We start from the raw sequence: 16348 nt of genomic DNA, 5'->3' as shown, positions 1-16348 counted from the left end.
CTACTCAACTGGCGAGGTTGCCAAATGAGCAGATCTTCTCCTGATATGAACATCTAAGGTGGGTGATATTGGGCTAATTCAATTGTATGGCCTTAGGGCCAAACGATCAAATTAAACTGGCAGCCATAGGCATAGAGATGCAGTCCTTGATCCCACCGAAAATCAAACCTGCCCGCCCGAGATCTGGACAATTTTTGGCCACATCTCAGTTGGGTAGGCTTGTTGGGGGAGCCCAGACATGGGCAAAAAAGCGTCTGAATCAGTCTAAAGGACCCACATCGGCAGATAAAATGACAGTAGGTCTGTATGGCAACAGTAGGACAACACAGTAGAGCAGGGATCCCCAACCTTTCTTACTCGTGAGCCACAGTCAAATGTAAAAAGACTTGGGGAGCAACACAAGCACCATAAAAGTTCATGGAGGAGCCAAATAAGGGCTGTGATTGGCTATTAGGGGCCTCTATGCACCCTATCAGCTTACAGGGGGCTTTATTTGGTAGGAAATCTTGTTTTTATTCAACCAAAACTTGCCCCCAAGTCAGGAATTCAAAAATAACTCCCTGGTTTGGGGGCACTGAGAGCAACATCCAAGGGGTTGGGGAGCAACGTGTTCCCTGAGCCACTGGTTGGGGATTACTGCAGTAGAGCATTATGATGACGAAGATTTATGCCCTACAGATCTGCTGATCTATGGACCTTCAGCTGGTTAGCACAAGAACAAAGGAAGACCATGGGTCAAACCATTCTGCATTTTATAAATATAGACCCCCACAAAGTCACTTTGACACTGGCCCCTCCACCACCAAAAATAGCCCTGCTCTCTAAATGTAATCATTTATTAGGTGCTATTGCCAACCCTTCCCAATGAGAAGCTGATTTTGACACCTTTTCTGCATGTAATCATTTATCTGCACTCTTCATCTATTTCCGTTCTCACCTCAATTAATGGATACAGTCTATTTCATACATAATAACACACTGCTTGTAAGATCTGCCCGGTGTATTTCAGTGTTCCCTAACCGGCAAGGCAGGGAAAACACAGCAAGGTCAAAATTGCCAGGCATATTAAATAATTAAGGCTTATTCCCTTGGTAGGGGACTTACTGACATCACGTAAGTGCTCTCGGCCGTATTGTGAGCGCAATGGAATCAGATGAGAGAACAAGAAAGGATCACAGCACTCATTTCCATAGGGTTTCATTTTCTTACAGATTTAAGGCTTCTTTGTGGGAATGAAAAAATATATGAATGCAGACCAGGCAGCTCGTAATTGGGCAAATTCCACTACCCCAAAGCTGGTGGAGCCTCTCTCCTGAGTAGAACTATGACATGTGCTAGGGGGCCATTAGGAGTTGGTCTATACTTGAAACTTGATTATTATTTCAGGATGATATAATAGAGCTAACCTTAACCAATCATTATTAAAGGTGCTCAGTTCTCAGTATGATTCATAAAGTAACCAACCAAATAAGGGCCCATTGAGTGTGAGGTTGGGGGGTATCTTATCAAGTTTCTGATTTTCTGTGCTATGGGTCTAACAACATAAACTTACACTAAAGTTCTACAGCAGTGGTTCTCAACCTTCCTAATGCCGCGACCCTTTAATACAGTTCCTCATGTTGTGGTGACCCCCAACCATAAAACTATTCCTAAGACCATCGGAAATATGTGCTTTCCGATGGTCTTAGGCGACCCCAAAGGGGTCCCGACCCACAGGTTGAGAACCGCTGTTCTACAGAGTCCTGGGGTCCAGACTCCCCATTGGAGCCCAGGATTTTCAGGCCAGAAGGTTAAAGATTCGAAACCCATTCTAACAATTACTATCATTCTATAGTATTGAGCAATTAATTAGAGTTCACCCCATATTATATCTGTATTATGATGTTTCTGAATTTCTGCAGTATAAGTCCTACAACATAAACTTATACTGAGATCCTACCGAGTCTTGGAGTCCAAGCTTTTCATTGGAGCCCAGGATTTTCAGGCCAGAAGGTTAAAGATTCAAAACCCATTCTAACAATTACTATCATTCTATAGTATTGAGCAATTAATTAGAGTTCACCCCATATTATATCTGTATTATGATGTTTCTGAATTTCTGCAGTATAAGTCCTACAACATAAACTTATACTGAGATCCTACCGAGTCTTGAAGTCCAAGCTTCTCATTGGAGCCCAAGATTTTCAGGCCAGAAGGTTAGAGATCCAAAACATGTTCTAACAATTACCATCATGCTATAGTATTGAGCAATTAATTAGAGTTCACCCCACATTATACCTGTATTATGAAGTTTCTGAATTTCCGTAATATAAGTCCCACAATATAAACTTATACTGAGATCCTACAGAGTCTTGAAGTCCAAGCTTCTCATTGGAGCCCAAGATTTTCAGGCCAACTTAGCTCTTAATAATGTTAAAGATCCATAACATAATCTAAGAATTTCCATCATGTTATAATATTGAGTAATTAATTAGAATTTACCCCAAATTACACCTGAGGTCCTACAGTCTTTGGGTTCAAGCTTCCCTTTGTAGCCCAAGATTTTGAGGCCTCCTTAGCTCATAAGAAGGTTAGAGATTCATAGCATATCCTATTAATACCATTATTCTATAGCACTGAGCAATTCATTAGAATGTACCCCAAAATATAAGGTGATCACCAGGAAGAAACGTTAGACTGATGGTTCCGTTCCGTACAAAATCAACACCGGCGGTTAAGGAAGTCAATGGGAGTTCTTTTTTGCCAATTCTGAAATATAATAAAGACATATTGATTGTTTCACGGGAGCTTTCTTCATATAATGTGGCAATTAGGAAGCCTAAACGATTGCATTAATCACTGTGGTATTTCGAGCAACGTCTAAACTGCACCATCTGACAAATCCTATCGATGCCCCATATATTTCTTTAGATTTTTTTTTCTTCAGAAATCCTTATTTAAAGGAGACCCAGGTAGCTAGAGAGTCCAGAGGCAAAGTAAGTGGCCCTGATTGTGCCCTGATATATAAAGCAATATGAAAGCTGAGGGCCTAAAGACTGGAGGGGTCGTTAACACCTTCTTTAAGTCCAGGAACAATAAGGGGTTCAATATAACCCCCTTTAGTACTCGTTCTGAAAGCTCTGTGCTCTATTTTGGGGTGCAAGGGCCCATGACTGTTTTAAACAAGTGCAAGCAGGGTGCAAATATGCAAAAACATGGTGGTTTTCTGCCATGGTTACTTGGTAAATGACCCATTACTGATGCAATTTACCAGTGGTGTAGGCAAAAGCGCTGGGGTATTAATATTATGTCCTTTAGGAACCTACAGGAAGCTCTAGAACCTGGGCTACAAGGGAACCCCATAAGGGAGCACAGTACTTGTGCATTATGACCCTTGGTGCTACCCATCTTGCTCCTACTGAGTGATGCATAAACTCATGTTGCCCTGGGGAGGCCCAGGTTCTGCCCACTTACCATCCCATTAAAAGGGGTGGGGCTTACAAAGGGAGACAGAACTCCATTCTAGAAGGAAAAGAGTTGTTCCGTGGTGCCAGTCTCAACTTGTAAAGTAGGAACAGCACATACAGCATCTTGAAGGAAAGTATTAAACCAAGTTTTATTGGCCACAGAGGAGGCGGCGGCAGAGAGATAATGTTTCGGGGAAACCACGCCACACTACGTGAGCTACCATAGTGATACCCTGCTATATATCTAGGGGCCACTGTCAGTGTATTGGTGGTAACAGGCAGAGGGGGCAATGGGCCATGCCAGTTAGTGGCAGTACATGGGGTATAAAGAGAGTTTTAGGGCTGCAGGTCACTTCTGTATGGGAAGGGCATCATTAATATGGAAACCTAGATGCAGAAGGCGAGGCTGTTAATAGATTTATAACTTTATGGCACTAAACTGCTTATTGCCATTCAATAATGTGTCCTTCACTGAGCTCTGGATATAAATCTGGGTGACTGTATATTCCGGCACAGCCTTCTAATAGCCATTTGCTGTACGGCTGATTGAGGGCACGGCCACTTCTCATCACACCCTGCCTACCAGCGATATTTATGGCCGTGTTTGTTAAATTAATTTCTGTCCTAAGAAACATGTTGCTCAGGGCCACTCACTGGGGGAGAGATGTGTAGCGGGTGCAGTTCTTGGGGTGGGGCAGTGGGCAATGGACATGAGAGAAAGGGCAAATATATGTGGGGGAAAGGGACCAATATATGGCTTCTTGGGGTGGTATCTAGAAAGATGGTGATGACTTGCTATGAGAGCTTGTGGGTCTCTAGTTCCATATGAATAGATTAGGGATGAAGGTGGGTATCTGTAGGTCCCAAATAACATACAAGAAACCAGGGTGAGACTGGCCAGAGGAGCTCCAGGTGGGCCCAGGCCCTAGTGAGCCCCAGCCTAGGAGAACTCTCATCAGCCAATCCTTATTTCCATGGTGACTCTATATATAAACCCTTTACCCCTTGGCGGTATGTATATCTAATTGCTGTTAGAGTTGGCCCAGGGTGTCAGGTTCTCTAGTTTGCCCTGGCCCAGTCCAACACGGGCACTACATTATGTACTTTATGACTTGTGATGTGACTTGGAACTGATCTGTTCTGAAAAAAACATGTTTTCCCATGACAGTATTTCTTTATTGCCCTTTAATCTCCCTCTGCCGTGCCAGATAACCCCCCCCCCCCCCATGGCTGATGAATATTTGGAGCCCAGTAACGGGGGGGGGGGGGGGATGTGGTTCTGTTCTAAACTGATAACTTGTGACAATGTGTAAATCCATCGCCAGCCAATAAATCCCCCCCGTTGGCCCCTGTGGGCTATCTCCCCTGTGCACCATGTTGCCTGGACTCATGGATAAGAGTCATGGAGACCGTGCCACTGGCAGCTATGGACTCATTGCTAATTATTAGCAAATAGGAGGCAGGATTTGGGACGACGGTGTGACCTGTCAATCAAAGCCCAACAGTTCTGCTGAGAATTCACAGCTCTGATGACTTGGAACCGGCAGACGCTGCTCTATATTTAGGCGCTGGCTTGGAATTTATAGTTGCTATGGTAAAAATGAATAATGTTTATTTCTGATCCATTCAGCCCCATGCGTAGCCATGAGATTCTTTGTGAAAATTGCATAAAGGCCACTTTTCTGGTTTTACCTAACTGCTTTCCTCCAGTCATGTGACACTGGCTCACCGAGGAGAGTCTAGAACCCTATAGGCGCTTGTCTATAGACCCAATGTACTCTTGTGCTTTTTGCATTGGGCTTTTTAATCAGTCATGTGTCCCCAGCATTGGGGACCCCATAGAAAGGGGTGGTTTAGGTTTACAGGAAAATGGGTGGGATTTAGGGTGGATCTGGTCTGGGAATAACATTGTTTGACATAGTAGCTATGGTTGAAAGAAGCTACACACCCAGGTTCAAAGTTTGGGCTCAATTAAATTCTACACATCAAAAGTAGTGGCCCCTACCCAACTGACTTGTGCCTAATGAACTGGATACTAATACTCAGGGCCACCATCCCCAAAAGGGGTGTGGCTTGCATTAGAGTGGGCTGGGTTTGGGAGGATTGTGGTTGGGGTTTTGGCACGGGATGGTGGCTCTGCGTGCTTGGACTATTTTTTTCATAGGGTGCCTGTTATTCTTGTTGCCATGGTTTTCAACCCAGAGGACCAGATGATGGCTTAATGGTTAAATAATTGGGGATCTCAAAGAGGGGGTTCCTTGCTATTTTGTTATTATGGGGTCCCATGATTCCCTGGTGCTAGGGGAGTCTCTGAGCCAAACTGCAACCCTATTTTCCCTAGAATTATCTCTTGCCCCGGGGGCCTTGTACTATTCCGGTGCATCACACAATGCCTTCCCCTCAATCCCTATCCCATATAATAGCATCATTTCCCAGCCAGGACTGAAGAAGTGGTTGGTGGGCTGCAAACTGGGCAACCCTGATATTAAAGGGGTAATTCACCTTTACATTAACCTTTAGTATGTAATAGAATGCCCTATTCCTAGCAACTTTGCACCTGGTCTTCGTTTGTATTTATTAATAGTTTTTATACGGTTCCTGTTCTACATTTTCCAGCTTTTAAATGGGGGTCACTGACATCAGCAGAACCAAAAAAACATTGTTTTGTGAGCTGACACTTTTATTACTATTATTACTTTTTATTCCTTATCTTTATATTCAGCCCCTCTCCAATTCATAGTCTCATTCTCATTCACACCACTGCCTGGTTGCTAAGGTAAACCAGACCATCGCAACCAGAAAGCTGCTGAAATTCCAATTTGGAGAGCTGCTAAACTAAAAGCTAAAATAACCGAAAAACCACAAAATATACAAAAATGAGAACCAATAGCAAATTACTAAAAAGTCTATATCAAGTCTATAAAAGTTTATTTAGGCTTTACTGTTGCCATCTTGCCCCTCCGCCATTGTGCCCTCCGGCCACCCCTTGAGCCCAAGCAAATGTCACAAAGGGCCAATGGTGTTCTGCCATCTTCAAACCATTCTGTTCTCTGATTGGTCATCAAAGGACTTTGTAAAACTGTAACATCAGCAAGGAACAATACCTAGAACGTGGTTCCGCACTGGGAATGGGCATTAAAGGAACAGTAACACCAACAAATGAATATTCTGTTTGTGAATCTTGGCCTTAGTGTAACCAACCAATTGTCCTTTTCTGATTTCAGGTTCCTGATCGTGTTGGGGTGCCTGATCCTCGCCATCCTCACAACCTTCAAAGAGTACGAAGATGCTTCCGGCGACTGGCTCTTGCTTTTGGTACGTTGGTATTGCCTATACTGCTTCTATTAGCAATTACATTTATCATTATCATGAATGGATATTGGGAAATTTACTTTCATTAAGTAAGATTTTGTGTTTGGGTTTATTTGCCCTTTAATCATTCTGCAGAGATAATATTGCAGCTAGGAATCCCCCTGTGGCAAAAAAACAACTGACCATAAGGACATGAATTTATTTTTCCAGGAAACGTTTGCCCTGGTGATTTTCGGAGTGGAATTTGCCTTAAGGATCTGGGCCGCCGGCTGCTGCTGCCGCTACAAGGGCTGGAGGGGGAGATTGAAGTTTGCAAGGAAACCCCTGTGCATGCTGGGTAAGTACTGGAGCCAAACTGGTCAGTAGGTCGGTCAGTCCATAACCGGCTCTAATTGTATATACAGTAAAACAGGGCTCACTAGCGCCCCCACAGCTTCCAACCACAAGGGATATGATATGATATTACCCCTAATTCAATGGACTGAACCCCCACTTGGCTTTCTATAAGGAAACAATGACACTACAGGAGGGGATAAGGATGGCTTTGGCCTGCCAGCCCGAGGTAATGGCAAATGAAGGCACACAAAGCAAAAGAAATAGAATTATTCCATTCAGGGAATCTGTTCGGAAAGACTGGGGTATTGCTGGGTTCATATATACAGTACCAGGGGGGAGGTTAAGGAGACGGGCCATGAATACTGGGAAACAAAGAGACCAACTTGGGATATATAAATATATTAAGGATGCACCAAATCCACTATTTTAGGATGCGGCCAAACCCCCAATCTTGGCCGAGTCCTGAACAGAATCCTGGATTTGGTGCATCCCTAATATATATATATCAGCGTTCAGCTTATTAGTTATTTCTCATACAGCATATTATATTATATTCAAGCCCCAGTACCCCTCTCCGTAAAATTCTTTCCAGCTCCTCCTTAAATATGAGAGAATTTGCCAAACTATTGGGCATAATAATCAGATTTGATACAGAAAAACATTACTTTGGGGATACTGCCATCTAGTGTTCAAATTGTAGGTTACCAGCGACAACCAGTGGCAAAAAGATGCAATAAATGAACCGGTGATCTATGGGGGTCACTTTAAAGGGGTCTTTTTAGTTAATTTGTAGTATGGCCAATTCTAAGCAACTTTTCACATGGTCTTTGTTATATATTTTTTAGCATTTTTAAATGATGTGCCTTATTCTTCTGACTCTTTCCAACTTTCAAAGGGGGTTGTCAGCAGCTGTCCGGTCGCTAGGGTCCAAATTACCATAGCAACCAGGGACTGGTTTAAATGAGAGACGGATATATAAATAGACGAGGACCTGAATAGAAAAATAAGTTATCAAAAGTAACAATAGCAATAAAACGGCAACCTCACACAACAATTGTTTTCTGGCTGCCGGGGTCAGTGACCCCCATTTAAAAGCTGCAAGGAGTTAGAAAAAGATGGCAAATAAAAGAATTGGTTATTCTATAAGATACTAAAAGTTAACTGAAAGGTGAGCCACCCCTATAAGATAGTAGTGTGAGGTTTTTCCAGTTCAGGCTGAGCCCCCCAGCCCCCCATGTATAAACATACACAGTTCAATTCCCTGCTGGTCCAGTTAGAAACCATAGGAAACTAATGATTCTGTTGATTGGCTGCACTGGGGAACAGTATGGATAAAAGGCCGAGCCTGCCCCATATAATATTCTCCTTACCCTGCTAAGTGCTGCCTTGTCCCCCCCTACAGATATCTTTGTCCTGGTTGCTTCCATCCCAGTGGTGGCTGTTGGGAAAAATCAGGGAAATGTCTTGGCCACGTCGCTGCGCAGCTTGCGCTTTCTTCAGATTCTCCGGATGCTTCGGATGGACAGGAGGGGGGGAACATGGAAGCTTCTCGGATCCGCTATTTGTTCCCATAGCAAGGTCAGTGCCATAAAGATCTACCATATAGATTGTAAGCTCTACGGGGCAGGGACCCCCATCCTCTTGTGTCTTTGACTCTTACCCTCCCATATAGATTGTAAGCTCTACGGGGCAGGGACCTCCATCCTCTTGTGTCTTTGACTCTTAACTTATTGCAACTGTATCTTGTATTTATTTGTATTTATTGTTATACTGTGTATTTATCTATTATTATCTTAATAACCCCCTGTTTGTATTAATGTATTCTACTGTACAGCGCTGCGTACATAAGTAGCACTTAATAAATAAACATATACATACATACATACATAGATACATACAATATAGAGAGAGGCTCAAAAACAGCATTTTGGGGGGGGGGGGCGGGGTATTAATACACTCTATGGTTATATCATGCCCACGTCTGCAGCCTTTAGGCACCAATCATAGGGTTTACTGATATTACCACAACCCTTAATTCAACACAGTTTGGGTCACTGGACTGAACCCCCATTTGGCTTTCTATAAGGAAACAATGACACTACAGGAGGGGATAAGGATGGCTATGGCCTGCCAGCCCGAGGTAATGGCAAATGAAGGCAAGCAAAGCAAAAGAAATAGAATTATTCCATTCAGGGAATCCGTTTGGAAAGACTGGGGCATTGCTGGGTTCATATATACAGTACCAGGGGGGAGGTTAAGGAGACGGGCCATGAATACTAGGAAACAAAGAGACCAACTTGGGATATATATATATATTAAGGATGCACCAAATCCACTATTTTAGGATCCGGCCAAACCCCCAATCTTGGCCGAGTCCCGAACAGAATCCTGGATTTGGTGCATCCCTAATATATATATATATATACCAGTGTGGTTCAGTTTATTAGATATTTCTCATACAGCATGTTCAAGGGCCACATTACATTAAAACCCCCTTAAAATTCTTCCCTGCTGCTCCTTAAATATGAGAGAATTTGCCAAACTATTGGGCTTTGCCATAATAATCAGATTTGCTGCAGATAAAACATTACTTTGGGGATGCTGCCATCTAGTGTTCAAAATGTAGGTTATCCAGTGGCAAAAAGATGCAATAAATAAACCAGTGATCTATGGGGGTCACTTTAAAGAGGAGGTTCACCTTTTTGGTTAACTTTTAGTATGGCCAATTCTAAGCAACTTTTCAGATGGTCTTTGTTTTTTATTTTTTTATCATTTTTAAATTATGTGCCTTATTCTTCTGATTCTTTCCAACTTTCAAAGAGGGGTCGCTGACCCCGGCAACCAAACAATAATTACTCAGTAAGGTTTATAATTTTACTGTTATTGTTACTTGTTATTACTTTTCTTTTTGTTGAGATCCTCTCCTGTAAATATATTAGTGTCTCATTCAAACCAATGCTTTGTTGCTAAGGTCATTTGGACCCTAGCAACTAGATAGCTGCTTAAACTCCAAACTGGGGAGCTGCTGAACCAAAAGTGAAATAATTACAAAACCTCAAATAATAAAAAATTTAAGACCAATTACAAGAGCCCCCAGGGGAGAGAATAGAAATGGACAGGCAGGTACTGCTTCTAATAGCAATTATATATACAAATAAGTTAAAAACCACCGCGACTTTGTAATGGATGTATAGTGCAAAAAAATATATTTTGGGTTGACTTGTCCTTTATTAAACATGTATTGGGTGAGGTTTTGGGGCTGACGGAATAGAAGCAAAAATATATACACAATGAATCCACACTCTGATGTTTATTGCTGTTGTTAAACTGCAACTCCCAAGGTAGCCACTAGAGGGTAGTTATTTATGACGAGTTTACCTCTAGATGTTTAGGTTGGTTAATAGTCTGCAGTGGGTAGCGTCTCATTTAAAAGGCACCATGTCCTACAGCACTTGGGAAAACCTAAACCTGCATTATATGGCTGCCAATAGATTGAATTGGTTAGTGGTACAGGTATAGGATGCCTTATCTGGAAACCCATTATCCAGAAAGTTCTGAATTACGGAAAGGCCCCCTCCCATAGACTCCATTATAAGCAAATAAATAGAATAATAAAAATAACAAAACAGTACCTGTACTTGATCCTAACTAAGATATAATTACCCCTTATTGGGGCAGAACAGCCCTATTGGGTTTATTTAATGGTTAAATGATTCCCTTTTCTCTGTAATAATAAAACAGTACCTGTACTTGATCCCAACTAAGATATAATTACCCCTTATTGGGGCAGAACAGCCCTATTGGGTTTATTTAATGGTTAAATGATTCCCTTTTCTCTGTAATAATAAAACAGTACCTGTACTTGATCCCAACTAAGATATAATTACCCCTTATTGGGGCAGAACTGCCCTATTGGGTTTATTTAATGGTTAAATGATTCCCTTTTCTCTGTAATAATAAAACAGTACCTGTACTTGATCCCAACTAAGATATAATTACCCCTTATTGGGGCAGAACAGCCCTATTGGGTTTATTTCATGGTTAAATGATTCCCTTTTCTCTGTAATAATAAAACAGTACCTGTACTTGATCCCAACTAAGATATAATTACCCCTTATTGGGGGCAGAACAGCCCTATTGGGTTTATTTAATGGTTAAATGATTCCCTTTTCTCTGTAATAATAAAACAGTACCTGTACTTGATCCCAACTAAGATCTAATTACCCCTTATTGGGGGCAGAACAGCCCTATTGAGTTTATTCGATATTTAAATGATATTTAGAAGACTTAAGTTATGGAGATACAAATTACGTAAAGATCCCTTATCCGGAAAACCCCAGGTCCCGAGCATTCTGGATAACAGGTCCCATACCTGTACAAGCTTCATATTATCTGGCTTGTATTATTCTGGATCTCAATGGAGCTGATCTTCTAATTCTTCTCTCCCTAGGAGCTCATCACTGCCTGGTACATTGGCTTTCTGACCCTGATCCTCTCCTCGTTCCTGGTTTATCTGGTGGAGAAAGACGTTCCAGAACGCAATGAAAAGGGAGAGTTGGTAGAGGAGGAGTTTGAGACCTATGCCGATGCTCTTTGGTGGGGTCTGGTGAGTATCTGCCTAGGGTGAAACTCTGTCGCCCAACAGGATCGGCCAATAGGGCCCCAGGGGAAGGATCTCCAGGTGGGCTAGCCTCAAATATGTCTACCTGATCTTTAAGAAATGAAGGGGGCACCGTGCTGCTGAGAATGGAGCTGTTCATGAAGGGTTCCAGGGTCCAAGCCTCTTGATTCTCTAATGTAAATATAACCTCTATCTTGGTCAGGGTGCAACTTACTCAGCATCCCTGTGTAGGTAGGGAACCTGCAAAGACTTGACTTTCTGCATCTGATGTAGCCGCTTGCAGTTGATAGGGCTGAGATCCCCTTCCATATTATAATTATGCCCCACCGAGCCAGCTGGCTTGTTGGCAATGGGACCAGACCGCACCACCCATCAATCATGTGTATGAATCCCTGTGCCAAGATGGCTCTCGTTCTGGATCTGTGGGTTCCTTCCAAATAATTGCCAATGTGTTGAGGTTTTTTTTGACCCTCTAGGCTAGGACTGGGTTGGGCTACGTTTCCATATTATTTCCATTCCAGCTTATTCTATGTGATCAGAAGGCCACTGGCCAGGACTCCCTTTATCCCAATGCAGTTTGGGAAGGAAATGAAGGCTGGAGGGGTTGGGCTGCTCCAATCAGATGCTTTGGGGCTTCCCATTAATGACTAAAATGCAGAAAGTATCTGTATATTCTATGACCCAGTATGGTCAGATGGTCTCCAGAATATGACAATTTATTTTTTATACTTTTTACATCTGAGTTTGGGTCACTAGTACAATAGGTTGGGGGACCCTGCCTTAAGCCATATAGACTAGCATGGTTATGGTTCTTATATGGTCGTAAAAACTTTAATAAAACCCTTTGTAACCCCCCCATGGAAATATCCATAGTGTTATACCTTCTGTTATACAAAGCTGCTTGAGGATTGGGTGGGAAATGGACAAAGTCCTTCTTAGAGGTCCCCCTACCAGTTTTAGACTTCCCATTAATGGCTAAAATGCAGAAAGTACCTGTATATTCTATGACCCAGTTTGGTCCAGTTGTCTCCAGAATATGACAATTTCTTTGTGTGTCTTTTAATGTTGTTTTTTTACATCTTTTTCTCAGATCACTCTTGCAACAATCGGCTACGGGGATAAAACGCCCAAGACTTGGGAGGGACGGCTCATAGCCGCCACATTCTCATTGATCGGGGTTTCATTCTTTGCTCTCCCTGCGGTGAGTGCGCCTCTCTGGTCAGTAATAACAGAAATACTTCAACCATCCTTGATATTTCACATGGAACCAAAACATTCCGTGTAAGATATTTTGGGCTAGTGTTCTTCTTGTTGGACCTACATTCCAGGAAGGATACTCTGATGGGCAGGTTGTTGTTTGGCCCTTCTATGGACTGTCCCTGTCTAAGGCAGAACTGGTGTCTAATTGGTACCAGCAAGTCAGGTGATTCCCAGTGGTATAAAAGACTGTGAAAGAGCTACACTTGGGCTCTCAGAGGCATGACTTACCTGTAAAATAGATCCTTACAAACAGAGCATAGTGATGTCATCAGATATAATCTGTGCTTAATGATGTCACATGACTCAGCAATATGTGTGTATTATCAAATATAAAGTATCCCTTCTTGCAACAACCCCTTCTGCAAAATAGGCGGGTATTAAAAGTCACCTTAGTTCAGCGAACTTTATAAAAGCATGGAGTTCCCTGGTCTATCCTTATATATTACAATAGGGGGTAACACATAGAGGGGGATAGAGGCATGAGCAGCTTTGAGCCCCATTAAGAAGTAATAAAAAGATCAGTGCCCTGTTGTACAACCTCTGCCTCAAGGCTAGTGGGGAAGTCCCCCAATTGGTCCAGTTGGCTACCTTAAGCTATATAGATTAGCATGGTTATGGTTCTTATTTATAGGGTTATAAAAACTTTTAAAAAAACCTTTCTACCCCCCCCCCCCATGGATATATCCATAGTGTTATATCTTGCTTCAGTTATACAAAGCTGCTTGAGGATCAGGTGGGAAATGGGCACCTTCTTAGAGGTCCCTCTACCAGATATGGAGTCATTATCACCTACATTCTTTTTCTCTACACATAACACCCAATCAACATATAATACAGAAAGTAGTAATAAGACTCCAGGATGATCGGTTTAAGGGGTCGGCCATGTTACCAGAAGCCCCTGCTGCCAAGGCATCAGCTTTACTATTAACAAGGTTGTGCTTAGGCTCAGCCTACATTACTGCTGTCCCGCTCTCCTTGTCCTAAAGGGAAACATTGCAACAATTTGATTGGACTGTGCAGAAGGATCACCTTTGGATCACCAGGCTGTATGGTCTGAGCTCCTGGCCTGGCCATATATGGCAGGAAAGTGGGCAAGAGAGTAGTTGAGTAGACTAGTTGACCTTTAATATACTACTCATCATCCATGGATGGAGGAAACCATCCATGACCTTTTTATTTTGTCCCCGCAGGGAATTCTGGGTTCTGGGTTGGCTCTCAAGGTTCAGGAGCAACATCGGCAGAAGCATTTTGAGAAACGACGGAAGCCGGCGGCAGAACTCATCCAGGTTAGGAACATTATATCTAATCAATCAACAAAAGTTTTCAGTGAAATAAACAACCATTTATTGGCTAAAAATTAAACAAACAATTCAAAAAAAGCAAACATACTATACCAAACAATGGATAGGTGCATCCCAGTGCCTCATGGTACCCACTCTCCTAACGCATTTCGCACCATTGGGTGCTTCATCAGAGGAGGTCAACATTATACTATGGTTTGTCCTCTTGGGGTGGCTGAAATGTCACATGATCTATAATTGTGGGGCTCATTCACTGTGTGTAGTGCTGAACTGCCCTTTAGAGTCAGTGCAAAAAGAGTTATTCTTTTACCCACAAGACACCCTGCTTTCTACTTTTACTCTACTTGCTTTCTCTACTGGTTGCCTCCAGTTTGAATGCAAAGAGTTGTGCCATATTGTGGCCCTTGGGGGTCCCAATATACATAATTAATCAAGTGCCTTCAGATGTGGGGTGATCCAGAGCCTTGTGCAAGACTCCCTGGCATTACAGGGTGCTCAGCAAGAACTCCATGTATGTCACCCCTTTGTGCCCAGCTCTAGAGCCTGCACATGGGCCCTATTATCTCTGTTGAGGCCTGCTTAACCCATTGGGTAATCCTAAATAGAAAACTGCCATTTTAAGTACTAACGGCCGCCCCCTGGGATCATAGGAGTCACAGTGCACACAAACAAGCCAAGGCACACATACATGCTAGGCCCCATCAGCCAATGAATGGGCAGAGTTCTGCCTTTTGCTCCCACACTACTTCCTGTTACAGTTAGAGCTGCATCACTTCCTGTCAGCTGATCTCTGAGGGAGCACACAGCCCATCACTAAATGGCGGCTCAAGGGAAAAGATGTAAAAGGGCAATATTTACTGATATATATATTCCTTATTTACCCTCTCTCTCTTGCCCTTCAGTCTGCATGGAGATTTTATGCCACCAACCTCAGTCGGATTGATCTGATCGCCACATGGAGATACTATGAAACCACTGTGCAGTTCCCATACTTCAGGCAAGTATTCCGAAAACAATTGGGTCTATAGGCTGGGGCTCTTCTACTGCTGTTTTGGTTCATGCTCAGCCAGCAAAAGTTCTTTGTTATTAGCAGAGATGAGAGGAAGCAGAGACAGTACTTTTTTAGAAAATTGATGCCAACTTATAATTATCACCCAGAAACCCCAACCAAAACCAGTTATGTGTTCTGCCTGAAGCAGGGGTAGCATTGGTCTGTGGGATCATCCTGTTAATAAAGAATCAACCAAGGAGAATGTATGTCCTTATGTGCCCAGATTGCCTTCCCCCCATGTAGGGTAAATATGTAGAGCAGGGGTCCCCAACATTTCTTACTCGTGAGCCACAGTCAAATGTAAAAAGACTTGGGGAGCAACACAAGCACCATAAAAGTTCATGGAGGAGCCAAATAAGGGCTGTGATTGGCTTTTAGGGGCCTCTATGCACCCTATCAGCTTACAGGGGCTTTATTTGGTAGGAAATCTTGCCCCCAAGTCAGGAATTCAAAAATAACTCCCTGGTTTGGGGGGACTGAGAGCAACACCCAAGGGGTTGGGGAGCAACATGTTGCCCCTGAGCCACTGGTTGGGGATCACTGCTGTAGGGTTATAGTTATAAAGCTATGCAGCAAAGAGACACAGAATTACAAGTGACATAGCTATATATCATGAAACAAGTCACACATGGTGCCTCCCAACTCTACAAGCCAAAAGCAGGACTTGGGGCAGGCAGGCAAGGCTCGGGGGGCACAGCTTGAGGGGGCTAAGCCTCCCAACCATCCTGACTCCGACCAGTGAGGTAGAAGGAGAAACCAACGATCTACAATGACAAAACAAAGTGGGGAGAGGAGTAGAGTCATTGGGTCAGAGAAGGACAGGGAAGCAGAAGGGGGTGATGAAAAGAGATGATGGCAAATGGGCAGAGTGCAAGAGAAATTGGCACATGGGAAAAATAGGGGGGGAGAATGAGGAGCGAATAAGGGGAGGAGTAACACTAAAAGGGCACTGAAGGGAACATGGGATAAGTGGAGAGATAAATATGGAAAGGGGCAGAAATATTAAGGAGACAATATCACA

At 43.0% G+C, this 16348-nt stretch overlaps 1 protein-coding gene across 2 annotated transcripts in view; it reads left to right on the top strand.

Annotated features, from left to right (window-relative positions):
- The window catches only part of kcnq3 (potassium voltage-gated channel subfamily Q member 3), a 99185-nt gene that overhangs the window by 61274 nt on the left and 21563 nt on the right, over positions 1-16348 (top strand). For both annotated transcript variants that reach the window (XM_031904409.1, XM_012965168.3), the window contains exons 2-8: positions 6671-6761; positions 6969-7095; positions 8497-8672; positions 11545-11700; positions 12806-12916; positions 14166-14261; positions 15179-15273. In XM_031904409.1, coding sequence (XP_031760269.1) covers positions 6671-6761; positions 6969-7095; positions 8497-8672; positions 11545-11700; positions 12806-12916; positions 14166-14261; positions 15179-15273 — 852 coding nt within the window. The remainder of the gene's footprint in view (positions 1-6670; positions 6762-6968; positions 7096-8496; positions 8673-11544; positions 11701-12805; positions 12917-14165; positions 14262-15178; positions 15274-16348) is intronic.

This window comes from Xenopus tropicalis, chromosome 6, assembly GCF_000004195.4.
Source record: "Xenopus tropicalis strain Nigerian chromosome 6, UCB_Xtro_10.0, whole genome shotgun sequence".
NCBI lineage: Eukaryota > Metazoa > Chordata > Amphibia > Anura > Pipidae > Xenopus > Xenopus tropicalis.
This window is presented reverse-complemented; position numbering and strand designations above follow the sequence as displayed.